The 17,735-nt window shown below is 35.1% G+C and overlaps 3 protein-coding genes and 1 non-coding gene across 4 annotated transcripts; 3 read left to right on the top strand and 1 right to left on the bottom strand.

Annotated features, from left to right (window-relative positions):
• The first annotated feature begins 580 nt into the window (after positions 1-580).
• Positions 581-4,265, top strand: LOC105120794 (uncharacterized). The gene is made up of 3 exons (XM_011019174.1): positions 581-753; positions 914-970; positions 2,782-4,265. The coding sequence occupies exon 3, from the start codon at positions 2,847-2,849 to the stop codon at positions 4,113-4,115; it is 1,269 nt and encodes a 422-aa protein (XP_011017476.1). The 5' UTR covers positions 581-753; positions 914-970; positions 2,782-2,846; the 3' UTR covers positions 4,116-4,265.
• Positions 4,266-4,747: 482 nt separating this feature from the next.
• Positions 4,748-6,400, top strand: LOC105120793 (21 kDa protein-like). The gene is made up of 2 exons (XM_011019173.1): positions 4,748-5,129; positions 5,410-6,400. Exon 2 carries the CDS (start codon positions 5,421-5,423, stop codon positions 6,033-6,035), a length of 615 nt encoding a protein of 204 aa, XP_011017475.1. The 5' UTR covers positions 4,748-5,129; positions 5,410-5,420; the 3' UTR covers positions 6,036-6,400.
• A 1,764-nt stretch (positions 6,401-8,164) lies between these two features.
• TRNAE-CUC (transfer RNA glutamic acid (anticodon CUC)) lies at positions 8,165-8,237 on the top strand. Its single transcript has one exon. It is a non-coding gene; the product is annotated as a tRNA-Glu (tRNA).
• Positions 8,238-9,181: 944 nt separating this feature from the next.
• On the bottom strand, positions 9,182-10,779 carry LOC105120857 (probable pectinesterase/pectinesterase inhibitor 36). The gene is made up of 3 exons (XM_011019232.1): positions 10,614-10,779; positions 10,094-10,408; positions 9,182-9,931 (listed from the first exon to the last, which is right to left on the bottom strand). The coding sequence occupies exons 1-3, from the start codon at positions 10,777-10,779 to the stop codon at positions 9,243-9,245; spliced, it is 1,170 nt and encodes a 389-aa protein (XP_011017534.1). The 3' UTR covers positions 9,182-9,242.
• Positions 10,780-17,735: the final 6,956 nt, after the last annotated feature.

The following is a 17,735-nucleotide window of genomic DNA, read 5'->3' as shown; positions in this document are numbered from 1 at the left end:
AGGGTTTTGTTTTAAAAGGAAGAGAAGGGCCAAGAGCACAGGCGCGCGTGCGCCCACGGTTCAAGGGATGTTCTTGGCTTGCCCGGGTTTGAACGCAATAGGTCATTCAAACAAGGTTTTGTTTTTTTTTAATAAAAAACAGAAAACCCAGAAACCATAGTGGTACCAATGAATACCTTTATCTTTTCAATTATTTTTTAATTAAATAAAAATATTCCAAGCAAGAGGAATGAGTTAAGAAAAAGAAAGCATGGGATACAAGTGATTATGGTGAATTATTATGAAATAGTGAATCTTCTATCATTGTTATTAAGGGAATGGAAGCAAATAAGATTGGATGTTTTCATGACTCATCATCAGAGGTTACACCAACATTTCGGTGATATTTAAAAATACAATAGTATTTGTTTTTTTAAAAATATATTAAAATAATATATATTTTTATTTTTAAAAATTATTTCTAATATCAATCATTAAAATTATAAAAAAATTATTTTAAATTTTCAAAAAGCACGGCGCTACCTGCACTTTCCTCAACTCTTCAAAATAAAGACAACGATTTTATCTATTTATTTATTAAAAACCCACGGAAAAAAAAAAAACACAGAATTAGAAAGTTAGTAAAGCAACAAAGAGAGTTCCCGAGATAGGTATATTTTTGTTGAAACCTCAACTTTACCAAACTCTCCATTACATTCACCGGCTCCTTGCCCTTCAAGCCTCCGGCCAGTCCCCGGAAACATCTCCGATCAGGTATTTATCTTCTTTCGCCCCGCAATCTAACTTCCTTTGCGCCCAATTAAACTGGATGGGTACTGAATTTGGAATCTTTTGTGCTTTACTTTTAGGGTTTTGATGGAACTTTCAAGATTCGATGACAATGAACTGGTTGTGTTTTGCTTTTTTATTTTAGGTCGACGGGTATTATGTTAGCTGGGTGCATTCTGAGGGTGCCTTCTGATCTTTATAGGTGAGCAAGCAGCTCAAAGTGGTTTATGATTCGGATGAACTTTTTCTTATTCGTTTTCTAAATAAGCTATCAAGTGAGAAGGAATATAATTCTACGGCACAGAAACTTGAACTTTTATGAATGTTTTTGAAGAGTTTTAGTTTTGATTTTGTTTTGGCTACAGAAAGAGTGAAACTGCTAGGTTATGACCTTACAATACTAGTTATTTGTGTATTTTTCTTTTTTGGCTTCTTCTACATCTTCTCGAAGCTTGATCTTTGGATGATTCAACTGCTGGTCCATGCTGTGACTTGCCCTTTTCCCAACCAAGTTGATCACTGTATCATATGCGCATGGTTGACGTGCTGATAAGTGGTGTCACTGAGTATAATCTGGGAGTATATGTCATGTCTGGAGTCTTAGACGAGTCATTGCAGCAAGCGCATGATATACATAAGAGTTTGAATTTGTCTTTTCTGTGCTAGTTTCTACTGAGATTTCACATCATTTAAGTGAGTTGCCAGAAGCTCACATATATTTAAAGTTTGAATCTTCACTTCACTCCAAGTTTCTACCAAGGATCGACTTTAGTCAATTGAGTTATTTCATTTTAGGGCTTGATGATAAAAACCGATCAAATCTGGGGTTTTGGAAAAAGAAGTAAGTTTGAGGAAATTATTTAAAATTGGTCTGTTTTGAAGGTGGACTCAGTTTGAGAATTTCTCTTCAGATGCTATAATGTGGTAGTCAACAGCGTATCTTTTATGATAAAGGACCTTTTGGATTGATGCTTGGTGGTCTTTTCTTCTTCTTCTACTCACTTCTACCTTTTTGCCAGCCTTACCTTTGCTTCCAAACTCAGAGAGCTAAAATTTGTTTTTCTGCAAACTAGCCCTAAAAATTCTTATATTTTCAGTTGGTTGTGCCAAAATAAGGTCCTGCAATCAGATTGAGTGTTTAATAACTGAGTTGGTGCTAGATCTTTTATACATCCATTAAGCCTTGTTGTGATCTAGGTCAATCCCTGACTTATATAGTTCCCGTTATTCTCTAACCATATTAAGGTTTTAGCTGGAGCACTGTGTCCTGGCTCCTGACTTTATGGGCTCACCTGTCGAGCATAGAATGATTTCCCTCCAATCATTTTGGTGATTGAGAGGCCATTAGGTTCTTGTCCAAGTGCTAAAGCGGATGTTTTGTCTCCAATCAATCAGGGCTTAGGCCAGAATGAGTTTTTGGTACAAATCCTGCCAGTGCAATTTTTTACTAAAAAAAGAAGTGATTGATTGTGTATTGTGCATTGTGACTCTCTTGCCTTGTTGGGATCATGTTGATATATGCCTTATGACATCTTTGGTTTGGTTTCTTCAGTCCTTTGTTACTAGTTGCTTTTATGGACACCCCCCCCCCCCCTACCAAAAAAAAAAAAAAAAAAAAAAATTCATTAACAATGTTTGGGTTATCACCTTGTGAGTGTGGAGTATAGTAAGCAACAGGAAGCAGTATTTTCAATTTTCGAACCTATTCATCAAACATTTTTATCATTTTTCATAAGCTATATGGAGCGAAATAATCACTGTTGACAAGATTGCTCTTGCATTATTTGCAAACACAACATTCTTCATCCTGGTTGCTCGATGGTGCATGAGCTAGAATTAAGATCAGTTTAGAAATGCGACCAATATCTGAAAATATTGCTCTGTAATGTGGACGTAGTTTAGGCTTATTTTGGATTTAGCATGTGTGAAATATTACTGGGAATTGCTTGAGTTATGGCTTCTTGCATTGCTGATAGTCTTGGATATCATTATTACTTATGTGAGATTTTGCAGGTTGTGCCACACTGTTGTATTTTTGAAAGGAATCCAACTAGATTGCCCATCCTTTGAAAGTAGATATGCTACCCACTGGGTTGAAAGATAATCAACCCCGCGAGAGCAACAGTCAAAAGGTCCACCCTCAACCCATGGAAGATTCTGCAAATCAAAATCCAGAAGCTTTGGAAGCCTTGATATCCAAAATATTTACCAACATCTCCTCTCTGAAATCAGCTTACATCCAGCTCCAATCTGCTCACACTCCCTACGATCCTGATAAGATACAAGCTGCTGACAAAGATGTAATTTCCGAGCTGAAAAATCTATCCGAGCTCAAGCATTTCTACAGGGAAAACAACCCCAAGCCAATATGTGTTTCTCCTCAGGACTCTCGGTTAGCTGCAGAGATCCAAGAACAGCAGAGCCTGCTCAAAACATATGAGGTTATGGTGAAGAAATTCCAATCTGAAATTCAGAATAAAGATTCTGAGATTCTTCAGTTGCAGCAGATGATTGAGGAGGCAAACCAGAAAAGAGCAAAACTGGAAAAGAATCTTAAACTCAGGGGCTTGTCAACCAAAGAATCAGAGGGCTCTGGAGATGAAAGTGGTTTTTATTCTGTGGATCTAACCCCGGATCTCTTCATATCTGCTGTAGAAACTGCTTTCAAAGCCATTCATGATTTTTCTAAACCATTGATCAACATGATGAAAGCAGCCGGGTGGGATCTTGATGCTGCAGCTAACTCCATTGAATCCAACGTTGTTTATGCAAAGAGAGCCCACAAAAAGTATGCATTTGAGTCTCATATATGTCAAAGAATGTTCAGTGGGTTTCAGCATGAGAACTTCTCAATTAAAGTAGACAGTGGGGCAGTTTCAAAGGAGACTTTCTTCCACCAATTTCTTTCTATGAGGGAAATGGATCCTTTGGACATGCTAGGTCAGAACCCAGATTCTGCTTTTGGGAAATTCTGCAGGAGCAAGTACCTGGTGGTGGTTCACCCAAAGATGGAGGCTTCATTCTTTGGAAATTTAGATCAGCGAAATTATATAAATGGGGGAGGGCATCCAAGAACGCCTTTCTACCAGGTGTTCTTGAAACTGGCCAAGTCGATCTGGCTTTTGCACAGGCTGGCTTATTCCTTTGATCCAAATGTTAAGGTCTTCCAAGTTAAGAGAGGAAATGAGTTCTCAGAGGTTTATATGGAAAGTGTTGTAAAAAACCTGATATTGGATGAAAATGATCCAAAACCTAGGGTTGGTCTAATGGTTATGCCTGGGTTTTGGATAGGAGGCAGTGTGATTCAGAGCCGTGTTTATCTCTCAGGTGTGAAGGTTGCCGAATGATTACCAAACCTGAACAAATATTTGCTGTGTTGTTGATGTGGTGTGTTTGGATTCAATTTGTGTTTCCTTTATAATGTTGTAATTTATGTAATTGTCTTTCTCGTTGAAAGAGATGAGAAGAGATGAGCTTTCATATCTTCTCTGCCCCACTCTGTGTCTCTGCTTCATGATCTTGCCTGGGTTTGTATGTTCCAGATAGTAAATCAGTAAATTGTCACTGAGAAAATCAGTGCCATTTACTTATGTGAAGGCCCATCTCCCTTGGAATTGTGGTATGATCTCTGGGAGGATCTAGATGCTTGGATTGAATAATATGTAAGACAAATCATGTTACTGGAGAACAATGCAAGATATGCACAAGGATCCACAGGATAATAAAAAAAAGTGGATTTGATAGAGATTGTGGCTGATCCTTGCTGAAAGATTACTCAGGTTCAGAAGCACATGTTGCGACGTGTCAAAGTGGGAGACGGCTTGTCTCTGCTGTCCAACCGTGATTTTTATAAAATTTAATTATTTTTTATGTTAAATTAACTTAAAAATAATTGTTTAAAAATAATAATAAAAATAATATTTTAATATCTCGTAAAAAATATTTTGAAAGATTTTTTTTATGACAACGACTTTATTTTTTAAAGATAATTTTGACCAGACTGTTTATCAGAAATTAATAGCTATTGCCATGTTTATAGACAGGTCGCCACGGGCATCGCTGAACCCTCTCCGGTGCAACCGATCCAACGGCAGGAAACAAATAATCCGTTGATCCCACGAATTCTGGTCGTTACTGGTAAAAAGTTGACGTGATTTACCAATTTGATTTATCATGTAAGGAATCGGCAGTTCGCCACTACTGTATAATACTATAATGGATCCAACTTTCGGAGCCATTAAGAAACATGAAGAACCTAAAATGTTGACCATCAAAATGCACGTGCGTGCCCCTTCCCGAGAAACCCTGCCAGTGTTTTATGGTAAAATGAAGGTTCGGATAACCATCATCTTCGTGCCAAGGTTCGTTTTTCATCACTGCAGATCCGAGATACTCTCGATAATGCAGGTTTAGGGTTAATCATTTGACTAACCCGGATAGGCATAATCCTATTTTCTAATCAGGCTTCTTTCAAGGACTCATAATTGAGTATTATTTACGAGTAAAGTGCAAGATAGATCCAAGTTATGAAGTTTTAGCCTGTGACAGCCTCTCTATAAATACAGCCTTACCCCCTCCTCTGCTCTCAACGGAAAGTTCATTTCTGTGTTAGACACATTTCCTTTCCTTCAATTCGACTAGCTTCAACAAGAATGAATCATCTCAGCCTTTCCATACTGCTTCTGCTACTATCCATATTTTGCATTTCAGGCACAGTGGAACCAGCAAGGTTTGCCAGACATTCCCGGCCTCGGGCCTATATCGAGACTGCGTGCACGAAGACCCTTTATCCATCCCTATGCACCCAATACCTATCAGTCTTTGCAAACTCAACAATACAAACCCCTCAACAACTAGCCCAAGCTGCCTTATCCGTGAGCCTATACAAGGCCCTCCAAACAAGAAAATTCATGTTGAAAGTGGTCAAGGAGCTCAAGGCAATGAAATCTAAGGATTACCAGGCTGTGAAGGACTGCTTGGATCAAATTGGTGACAGCGTGGATCAACTTAGCCAATCAGTTAGAGAGCTCCATCGCCTGGAACATCCAGGTGCTGCGGGTGGTGGTGACGTCTTTTGGCACGTGAGTAATTTCGAGACTTGGGTAAGCTCTGCCATGACTGATGCCAGTACTTGTGTGGATGAGTTACCGGGGAAGGATATGACCAAGTTAAAGGCTGTAATCAAGGCCAAGGTTTTGAATGTGGCACAGACTGCGAGCAATGCATTAGCCTTGTTTCAGCAGTACGCTGCAAGGCACAAGCCATAAGGCTACATGTAAACCTTGCTTGTGTTTCTGAATCAAACTTTGCTGTTCAAGATTTCTTACTGTGTACTGGTTTTGAGGTTCTGTCAATTTCCTGTACAATTATATACAAAGTGAACAAGGCACCTTTAAGAATCAGTAATAACTAAATAGTAATCTCATCGTTTTGCGTAAGATGCTGACATTATCATTTGTTTTTCCGTTCCGTGTAAGAAAGTTTTTGCCTGCATCCTACACGGTTTCAAATAGCAAGTCTTGCTTAAATCTACTTTCCTTCTTTAAAGACATTATAGTTGAGAGAGCGGGCTGTTTAAGCCTTAAACCTCACTAGTCCTCCATTGTGAGCCCACTGATCCCTCCAAAAGATGTGTCTAACCTCCGCTTCTTATTAATTATTATTATTATTATTAACAGAATAAACGAGGAGGGGAATTAAGTATTGCTCTGCACATGCTGTGTTTTTTAATCCGTTTGTTTATTCCAGTTTCATTAATTTAGATTCAAATTGTTGTTTATATCTTTCAATAATAATAAAAAATTTATATCCAGATTATTTTTAAATCTTTTAAGTTCATCTATTCCATCCCATCGGATTAACTTCTATATAGTTTAATTTTTTTTCTTATTAGAAAATATTTTAGCAATACTTAAATATTTTTTTTCACATTGAAAAAATTAATCTAAACAACCATGCAGACAAATTAACTCGAGTTTTTTTTTTTATGTTTTTTTAGTTAAATATATACTTTTTAAATTTTATCCTCTAAAATTTAATTGATTGATAGTTGAACTTTATATATTTTTTTTCGATTTGCTTTCTGTAAAGTTATTATATTCTCTTGACTTAGATATGGTAGGTTAACTCAAGTTAACTTGAGTTTTTTTTTTTAATTTAATCTTTCAATAATGAGTTGATTGAGAATTGAGTTTATATATATATATATGTGTGTGTGTGTGTGTGTGTGTGTATTTATTTATTAATTTGCTTTTTATGGATTTATTATGATTTTATAATCCTAGTCGCGAGTTAGGCTTGTTGAATCGTATTTTTTTGTGTTGTTTTAGTTGATTTTTTTAATTTTATCTCTTAATATTAAATTAATTAAGAATCAAGTTTTATATTTTATTTTAATTGATGTATTATGAGGTTATTCGATCCCATGCTAGAATATAGAGGCAAAGTGCAATCACTTTAGTTATTCAAGCCATTTGACTTGGTTTAATTTTCAGTTAAAATTTGTTTTTAATTTTCATCCTTCAACATTATGTTAAATGAGAATTGTGTTTAATAATTTTATTTTATTCAATTTTTATAGGGTTATTAGAGTCTCATGACCTGAGTAATAAATATGGTAGGTTAACTCGAGTTTATCTAATATATTGTTATTTTAATATTTAAAAAAAATTATTGTTTTGATTTTTTTTAAATAAAGCTATATTTTTATCAATTACTCAATTTTTTTGAACTTATCAAGTTAATTAGATCAATTCCCATATAGTTTTAATCTTTTTATGCTAAGAAAACCTATCAACAACACACACACACACACACACATATATATATATATATATATATATATTTATGATTTGCAGCATAGGACATAGTGCGTGTAAGGAAATACTATATCTACTTAATTAGACTAGAAATAGGTAACATGGGATTTTAGTAGCTTTTGGACATCCAACCTGCACTTTTTATGAATATCATATGCATTTAGTCATCTGAGTAAACTATACTATCTATCTTGTTTAGATTGCAAGCTTCAAATGGTGACGCTTTTAATGTCTTAAAATGATAGTTTTTAAAGCTCATTTTTAGTACAACAAAATAAAAAAAGAGCAAGAATTGAGGCAATAACGTGGAGATCATAAAGCAAGCTGGGCATTGAGTAAACATTTTACAAGTGGGTGGTGCTAGAAACAATACCTCATATATTAACATTTTTAGTCTATACACTATAATTTGCAAATGCAACAAAGTTCACCCAAAGGCCCGGCTTGTATATTATGCTATTCGCTGGACTAGGAACGTATATCCTCCACATCTACTATTCAAATGGTTGAAAAAACTAGTTTGGTCGATAATTAATAAAATATATAAATATAATATTTTGCCACGTTTATCCAACAAATCCGTTGTAGTCTAGTTGGTTAGGATACTCGGCTCTCACCCGAGCGACCCGGGTTCAAGTCCCGGCAACGGAAACTTGATTTTTAATTCCATATCGAGACTCTGTGGGGTCCATACAGAATTTAGAAAAGGAGTGCTAAATAAATCCAGGCGGGAATTCAATTTCAATCCCAGAAGCAAGCAAGCATTCCTTTCTCACCCCCTCTCTTCAATTTTCTAATGCCTGCCCCAACGGAAGAAGAAGACGACGAAGATGAACACGACTCGAAAGAGAGATTTCTCCGAAAGCACTTCTTACAAGAGTGGAAACTCGTCAAATCTCTCCTTGACGACATCGTTTCTAATCAACAAGTCTCCGATCTCTCCTCCGTCCACAAGACCCGCTTCATTGTACTCCTCTCCCTCCTCTTTGATTCTGTATTTATTTGAACTTGAAAACAAAAGAGATTTTTATCCATTTTTTAAAAAAAAATTCATAATAATTTATTTTTATCTATAATAAAATGGTGTTACGATTCCAATTATCATTTCAGTATTAAAATTAGCCATTTTCAGGCTATGTACGGTTACTCTTCACCAAATACAGAGATGGCATTACCAGAGACTGCAACACACGTGAATAAAAATAGTAAAGTATCGTAACAGAATCAGTTGGCTGGTTGGTATGGTAGTGGTGATAAGAAAATGATGTAAAGGCTACTGCGAAGAAGGCGATGGATCTTATCCTGGTGGTCTTAACGAAGAAGCAGAGCTCGTCGAGGGGCAGAGACGACGGCAAGAAATCAAGAGCGGGGAGAGCTTACCGGCTTTAATTTTTATTAAGATTGAGTTTACTTTTTTTGCAACAACAGATTAACTTCGTAGAGAAAATCTTCAATTTCGGAGAGCTATTATCCAAGAAGTTCCAGTGTTGAGTGTTTCTACTGAATTGATTCAACATTAACAATATAGAACTCTGCAATGAACTTGTCTCCTTCACCATTACAAAAATATCATTTATTTTACAGGACAATTTTGATGCTCTAATTGAAACCACTATTATGGTAAACACCACATTACTAGGACGAAAAGAGAGGCCTTTAGACTCCCAACTTATAGGACACGCCCGTCTGAGAAATCCATGAGCTTCCCTTTATGAACTTATTCACGGTAAAAGGGCTAGCCTCCTTCCAACTTTTAAAGACGTGAAAGCCAGGCCATTTTGCCCTGTGTTCTGTAGATGCACCACAGCCTATGTTGTTATACTCTGCATAAAACAATGTATTAAGATGAACACTGCCGTCCCATGGTAACCACCCTGCTGGATCAATAAAGCCATCAATGTCCGTCTCAAAAATCACTGTCCTGGAATACTTTCTCCATGGCCTGCCTAGGAAAGTAGGGATGTTTTTGACGCCGATGAAATCCGGGGCCGGCCTAATTCGCGATCCTTGAATAGAAATCCCTGTGTTTTCATCAGGGCTTTTTCTTCCCTGTGCAACTATCACGTTCTTTTGGTTGTCATTTGGTTTTCTCACGAAGATGTCGCAATTTTGCAAAACCACCGCAGCATTGCCAAATATGAAATCGATAGTGCCGTATATATGGCAGTCGCGATAAAATTGCCTTTTGGATCGTACATAGAGTGTGTTTTGGTAACCCTTGAAGCTACAACGATAAACAACCGAGTGCTCTGAACTCACCATTAGTGCCACTGCTTGGCTTCCGTCGGGGCCTGCTGTGTTTTCAAATGTCATGTCTCTAGCCCAAAACCCATCTGCATGTACACCTGCACAAAATAGGAGATCAATTAGTAATTAAAATCTTAAAGTTTTGATATCTATATTATTGTTGAAACAGGGCTTGATCTTAACTCTCAGCGCTTGAAAAGACAAACAACAACAACAAATTGTACAATCTGAAGTACATGCTCCGCTTTCAATGATCTTACCGAATGTAGCTGTCTCGTGCGTGGCATGTCCATCGCGTTTAGCATTTCTGTTGCCTGTGACAATGGTTCTATCAATGCCATCGCCCACAAACATCAAATTTTCCATGTTTTTCTTAATTACCACTTTCTCATTGTACACCCCTGCTTTAACGTAGAATATCACCCTTTGGTTTCTCCGGTTACCACCCGTTTTGTCAAGTGCAGCAAGGGCATCATTGATTGTTTTGTGTGTACCAGAGCCATCCTGTGCCACCACGTAGTCCGCCTTCGAATTTTCTGGATTCCATGATGTCAGAATTTTCCCGTTTGGTTTTCCTGAAATGCAAAATCAGAAAAGAAATTTAATTTTTGGAACTTGGAGAATTTTGGCGTCTTTTGAAATTGCTTTTGGCATAGAGTATAACAATAAAATAAATGAGGTATTTGTTAATTAGGAACCTTAATTATCATTAAAAAAGAAAAAAAAGTTCTTTGAACGGGGCCATATACAAGTGAAATAGCCATATTAAGATATACGTACTCCTTTTCAGCCCTCTACCGGACTTCACATTGAAAGCTAGAGCTTCAGTAGCTTGATCAGTTTGGGTTCGGAAGTTTTCTGATTTCTCCAATTCTTGAAGGCAAAAGCTGGTGGTGGCTGCTATGGCCAGGAGGAGGAAAATGGTGGCAGTACTAGCACTTGACATTTTTGTTTGATTTGAATATCGATCTATATATGTGATACATTTATATATACAGCTAGGGGAAGAAGCCAACATGTTTTTTTTTTTCGTAACATTTTAATATTAATTATGATATTTATTTAGCTTAATTGCAAATAATAAAAGCAGAAGAGTGGTAAAGAGGTTCCTAAAAGTTTTGCTAAACTAAATGAATTAATTAAGATCTTAAACAAACGGAAGAGCTAAATTGAAAGATACAGACATCCAGATGTTAACAAGCGATGAATTTCCTGATAAATCTTGGAAGTTATTGCTCTCTCTCATGAACAATGACTTTTAGTGTAAAAAATCAAGAAACTCTGAACATATTTTTCTTAGAAAGTCTTATCTCATCATAATGAGTTCTCATGGAAACAACTCAGTGATTTTGTTTGTGATAGGCAAATACATTAAAGCATGAAGAAGGAAAAACTAACAACTCAAAAGGGTCAGAGAAAAGCTGATACTACATAAACAAAATTGCCATGCAAGGGCACAAACATAACCCCATAGCAGAAAGTAGCAACAAGTAGAGATCTATCCCTTGCCAAAGCCTTCCAAAGGTACGCATCCAAAGATGATTTTCTTTATCCATAGACTTTATATCCCTCTGAATTTCAATGCATTCAAGAATCTTGTCTCGACATAATAGAGTCCTGGGGCATGGAAATCTCCATCAAGATTTAGTCAGTATCAAACAAAACACACTCTATTATTTTTATTCTTGGAGGGAGTAAGTTGTCGAAGCCGAGTTACCAATTTGGAAGCTCTGCTAACACCTTATTTAGCGAGTGCATCTGCCATATGGTTACCCTCCGTCGTAGAGTACGAGTATTTTACAAAACCCAAAACTAAAGAAAATCTAGAGGCAAGTATGAAGAGCTGATGCAGTTTCTCCACGGGGTGTTGGATTCATTAGACATCCAATAGATCGCATTAGCCGAGTCCGATTCAATTATAATACTCTTCCCTATAGACTCTTCTCTGGTGGATGATAGTTCCAGCGCTTTAATCACCGCAAGCAGCTCAGTTTCATTAGATTCTTTTATTCCAACAGACATAGAAAACATACATTGCACCACACCTTTATGATCACGAAGAACACCTCAACGCCAGCAGGTCCGGGCTTTCCAATAGAAGATCCATTCACATTCCATTTAAGGCCATGAAAAGCTGGTGGAGACCACGTAACAAGAGGTCTAAGACCCTTAAGATTTGTCCATCTAACCAGCCCATCAGTAGATAAAAGCAAATCCAGGGCACAATAAGGAAAGTCAGAAGAGAGAGCTTTTAACCACACATGGAGTCTGGTTAAAATAAGAAGAAATAAACAACCAAAATCTTGCTCTTTTAGATTAAAAATCAATTCATTTCGGGAAAGCCATAATGACCCGATAGTAGCAAAAAATAACATGAACCATACCTTGTTCTGAAATTCCCCTTCAACGAGGACTTCCCATTGTTGTAGCAAGCCAGATCAGCTATTTGGACAACACGAGGATAAACCCCACCATTCAATGAATTTAGCCCAAATTCTCCAGTGACTATGAAAATGTATAAGGAGATGTTCCACAGACTCCTCTGACAGAAGACGAACAGGACAAACTGCATCCACAACACCACCAATGCCCCTTCTAGCTAAAATTAACCCCTTCGGCGTTGATTCTGTTGAGAATTTCTAACCAGGGACTACCTCTAGCCTTAACCTTGTCCATGGGTAGATTAAAAGTCATTTTCAATTTATGAATACTAGAGACCTTATCTTTCCATAATGCTGTATCAGAACTCCTATATCTCCAAAGCCACTTGAACAACAAAGCTTTATTTTTATACAAAATGGAACATATCCCAAGATCACCCTGACATTTTGAAAGAACCACCGAAGCCCATTTGACACTACACATTTCTCTACCCTCCTCCTTCCCAGACCACAAAAAGAATCGAATCTGTCTTTCAATTTTAGCTAAAATCTTTAAAGGAATAGGGAATGAAGACAGATAATATATGAGCGGATTGTTTAAAACATATTTAAAGAGACACACCCTCCCACCAATTGACAAGTGTCTTCCTTTCCAAGCATAAGGCCCTGACATGATTCTACTGATTACAGGTTTTCACATAGAATATTGAAAAGAAAAGGTGATAGAGAATCACCCTGTCTCAAACCTTTTCCCATCTTGAATTCCTCAGAAGGAGAGCCATTCACGAGTACTGAGAGCTCAACTGTCGAGACATATGGATTAATCCAGCCGCTTCATCTAGAACCAAAACGTATACAAGACATAAATTCATCCAGGAATTCCCAAATTACAGAATCAAAGCCTTATGAAAGTCGGTTTTGAAGGGTAGCTCTTTAACCATTTTTTTAAAAAAATAACTTGCAACTTCATTAGCAATGAGCGCACTATCCAGTATCTGTCCTCCCCTGATAAAAGCATTCTAATTTGACCTAGCAACTTTAGGAATAAGAGTGATGAAGGGGTTGTTTATGCCTTTTGGTAACAGGCCTGATGTGTAGAAATCAGCACCATGCTGTAAATGTCATTACCGATTGTATCCCACGCTTTCTTAATAATTTTTTTTTGATTCCATTAGGTTCAGGTGCTCTATCGCCATCACATTCCCAGATATGATAGCATCTTTAACTTCCTCAAAAGAGAAAGGGGTCTCAAGAGCAGCAACATATTGTGGTGACAGCTTCTTGAACAACAGATTTGAGCATGATTGTCTGATCCTTTTTTATGACAACAAAGACTTTTGTAGAACATTGCCACTTCCTTCTTCATATCCAATGGCTTTGAGACAGTTCTTCCATTAATAGATAAAGAGAGAATAACATTCTTCTCCCTTCTCATAGCTGCAGATAAATGAAAAGATTTTGTGTTTCTATCCCCAAGTTTGCACCGTTGAACTCTACATAAGACGAGTTGACACAACAATTAGAATGATTCCATATGCACAGAACTCCTCCAGATAAACCCAACGAAGGTACAACATACCAAGACCTATGTTCTCGTCCCCAAACAGCATTAACAATTTTCTCATCCACGATTTCTAATTTAGTGTCCAAAACACAAATAAAGTCGATATTATAATTCTTTCTAATTAATTTTCTCAAAACTCTCCTCTTGTCCCTGCCACCCAGATCACATACATTCCAAGCTAGCATACTACCCATAAGAAAGAGAATAAAACACCCATACTTAATAGAGCTCTTAGTGTTCACTAACACAGAACACTTCTTCTCCCATTCCACCCTTGGGATTTCCATTGAAAAGATCTTGAATTCAATTATTAGAAGAAGATAGAATGAGATTTAAGATAGAATTATCCTCATTAATTTTGTATTTATGTTAGTCCAAATTAAGTTCATTGGATCTCAACGCAGGAAAAAAAAATCTCTGATAAAACCAAGTTTAATAATCTATTAACATGTTTAGACACATCAAAATATTTAATTTCTCTTACTGTTACATTTTTATGGGTCTCCATATTAATAAATAAGTGTTTAAACAAATTCTAGATATAATCTCTTCTCAAATTAAATTTTTATTCCTTGAGGTGACATGCAGTAAAATAAATTATTAAAATAGTGTTTAGTTAATATTGTAAGACAGAAAAGACATAAATAGTAAAGATAGAGGAGATAAAATAAAAAAATTAAAATTAAAAATATATTTGATGATCATATACAAAATAAAAGGAGTATTCCCATATTTTATTTGGTTACGATAAACATAATAAATTTATTATTGTCAAAATTATTTTTAAAAATTATTAGAAATATATTACTTTAGTTTATATTAAATATTAAAATTAATAATATTATAATAATATTAATTACAAAAATAAAATTGATTTGATATATTAACTCGCAGCTTGAACCGATTTAAATTTAAGAAAATATAAAGAAATAATTGATTCAATCTAATTTAATTAAAAATTTAAGTTAATACAAGATAAAAAATAAATAAAATACTCATTGACTTTTAAAAAAAACACAGTCAAAATAAAATTATTTTAATTATTATTATTATTATTATTGTTATTTTAATATGTTAAATTAACCTTTTCAACCCTTTACTTAAACCTTTTCCCAGCGGGCAGCATAAAAGCCGTGGACAAGGTGTTAGAATTGTGGAGGGATCCAACTAGCGGCGAGACACGTTGCCTCTTTGTGCATAAACCATCTCTGAACCTTAGGATTCCTTCGGTTAATTTTGACCTTACTCTCATGCAAAATAGTATGGACCCCAGTAATGAAATGGACCCATTTGGCCAATGGGGTGAGACCACATGATTATCGTACATGGCATGTGTGCCTCATGGAGAAAATCCAATCACAAGGTGACAACTACGACTATACTAGGAGGAATGGAGGTTTTGGGAATCTGTAGTCACCGCTGTAGATGACGACGGCGACGAGTATACTCCCAATTCGGAGTTAGAATAAAAGCATATAAGGGTAATAATATATTCTCAACCTGTAGGTGAAAAATTTTAAACAAATTTAATATTTTGAAAGGTTGCAAATTTTAAACAAATTTAATGGAGCAACTTTTTTCTTAAAAAAAAATAAATAGCTCCACACCAGCTCGGATCGGCGCACTGTTGTTGCGCCAACATGACTTGTGCGACCTTGGTTTTTTTTTTTTTTGTGTGTGACGTCATTGGAAGGGATACCGTCCCTCCAAATGTGCCCTCAAAGTGGGTTCTGGTAATTGAAAAACAAGAAACGAGATGCTATTCTCTGAGAGTGGTCCCACTAATAAAAAAGGAAAGAAAACACTTGATCCGCCTGTCAACCTGCAGATAAATATTGGGAGTAAATTATTTGTTTATTGATAGCTCATAGTCAACCAGCTTTTTTTTTTTTATATATATATATATATATATAAAACCTCTTCCAAATTAAATCTTTATTATGAGTTTTCAAGAGATGAACCATAAAATAAAATTAGAAAGGGTGAAATTAGTAAAATTATTTTAAGAGGCCTAAACTTTTATTTTTCTTACCTTTTTAAGCTAAAACTATAAATATTGTTAAGAGTGGAAAAAAATAAAAGAGAAATTATTGTGCTTTACATTGGTAATTATTTTTGGTCTAAACACTTGCTAAGTGAGATGGCTTTCAAGTATAAAATATCAATTCAAATCATATTTTAATAAATAAAAATTATCTAGGCAAATCTCAAATTACTCCCTCAAGTATCTATCAATTCTCATAATTATTAATTTGTTTCAATTAGATTCTCAAGGTATTAGACATTTCTTGATTTAGTTTAGTGTCCCATCTAAATCATATTTATTATTCAATATAATGATGCTGTTTAAAAGATATTTTAATATTTTTTTTAAATAAAAAAAAAAGATTTTATATAAAAAAAACCCAACTAAAAAACATATAATACTTGCAATAACATTCTTCTCTTTATTTTTAAAAAATAAGGTGAAAGATGTCATTTTTAATTCTCCCAATCAAAAAGCAATTATAAATATACCTTCAATATATACGAACTCAAATGATAATACATGGTCCATGATTGTCAATCTTTGTTATAAGAATAAGAGTATTACTAGGAAATAAGTTTGTGTTGTGGTTGGTAATGATTATGACCCTCCCTTTTGAAATGATGTGTGGTTGGGGAATACTTGTCATGCTGTTCAATTTCCTAAACCTTTTAGTTTATTAAAAGATTAGGCTTTCTCAATTGCTAATATGAGTACGTGAGATGTATATTTTTATAGATATGGAATTTTATATGAAGAAAGGCTATTAAAAAAAAGAGAGATCAACTCATTTGATTCTCTCTTTGATAAATGGTTAATTGTGGTGTTACTGAGTAAAGTTAATGATAAATTGATTTAGAAATCTAATTATAATAGTGTTTATTTAGTCAAATCTATGTGTGGTTTTTTATCATCTCTTAATTCATGTAACTCTTTTAAGAGTATCTCCAATCCAAAATGCTATTTTGAAAAGATAAATTGATAAAATAACATTTTGAATAGTATAAATATAGCTTATCTTACCATATCTATTCCAATGGAAAAAAGCCATTTGAAGAGCCATTTATATTGGAGTGAAAAAAATAAGTGTTTTAATATTTCTTAATATTGTTTAATGTTATTTTTTTTCCACATGTTTACATTTAATTGGTGTATTTTTTTAGTAGTCCCACTTTGTTGATTTTGGCTCTTTAAAGAGATATGTAAAAATAACATTTATGAGAGAGAAAAGATATTTTAGCATTTTGTTTGGCTTCTCCATTGGAGTATGCAAAACAAGCAAAAAAAAAGTTAAAATATTAATTTTTTATTTTTGACTATTCATTTGGCTTCTTCACTGGAGATGCTCTAATGACGCATGAAAGGGATTCGTTCCTCCAAAGATTGAAGTTTTTTTTGTTGAATGACTATTATTGGTAAAATCAATACTAGAGGAGGCAGGATATTCTTAAAGCTTGCAACGTATCTAGTCCACTATGTTTAGTGTACGAGAAAGCTTGTGACATATCTAGTCCACTATGTTTATTGTACGAGGAATCATTGGATCACTTGTGTATTCAGTGCCATAATCACTTGAGCATTTAGTCTAAATTCTTTGATTGATGGGGTTTATCTTGGTGTTGCCTAGAAAATATATAAGACTTATTTCATCAATAAAAATCTCTTATCTGGAAAAAATTTCAGAATAAAGATTGATTTATGTTGTTCTTGCAATTCTACAGTTCTTTGAGCTTATTTGACATGAATTACTCTTCAATCGCAAATGACCTGCTTATGATGTCACCTTTCTCCTAATTCTAAGACTGTGTGAGGATCAAGATTTTAATCTCTGATTTTTCTTATTGTGCTATTGAATTGTTAATTTCTCATGCCTGTTAGATTTGATGGATGATAACAAGAGTGTTAGAGCTCTCATTTCATGGTCTCCCCCT

The sequence above is a fragment of the Populus euphratica genome, unplaced genomic scaffold (assembly GCF_000495115.2).
Source record: "Populus euphratica unplaced genomic scaffold, PopEup_1.0 scaffold6.1, whole genome shotgun sequence".
Taxonomy (NCBI): domain Eukaryota; kingdom Viridiplantae; phylum Streptophyta; class Magnoliopsida; order Malpighiales; family Salicaceae; genus Populus; species Populus euphratica.
This window is presented reverse-complemented; position numbering and strand designations above follow the sequence as displayed.

Coding starts and splice junctions, on each gene's coding strand:
- LOC105120857 (XM_011019232.1), bottom strand. CDS start 10,779: ATGTCAAGTGCTAGTACTGCCACCATTTTCCTCCTCCTGGCCATAGCA. Junction 10,409..10,613: donor CGGTAGAGGGCTGAAAAGGA/GTACGTATATCT, acceptor TTTGCATTTCAG/GAAAACCAAACGGGAAAATT. Junction 9,932..10,093: donor GCACGAGACAGCTACATTCG/GTAAGATCATTG, acceptor TATTTTGTGCAG/GTGTACATGCAGATGGGTTT.
- LOC105120793 (XM_011019173.1), top strand. CDS start 5,421: ATGAATCATCTCAGCCTTTCCATACTGCTTCTGCTACTATCCATATTT.
- LOC105120794 (XM_011019174.1), top strand. CDS start 2,847: ATGCTACCCACTGGGTTGAAAGATAATCAACCCCGCGAGAGCAACAGT.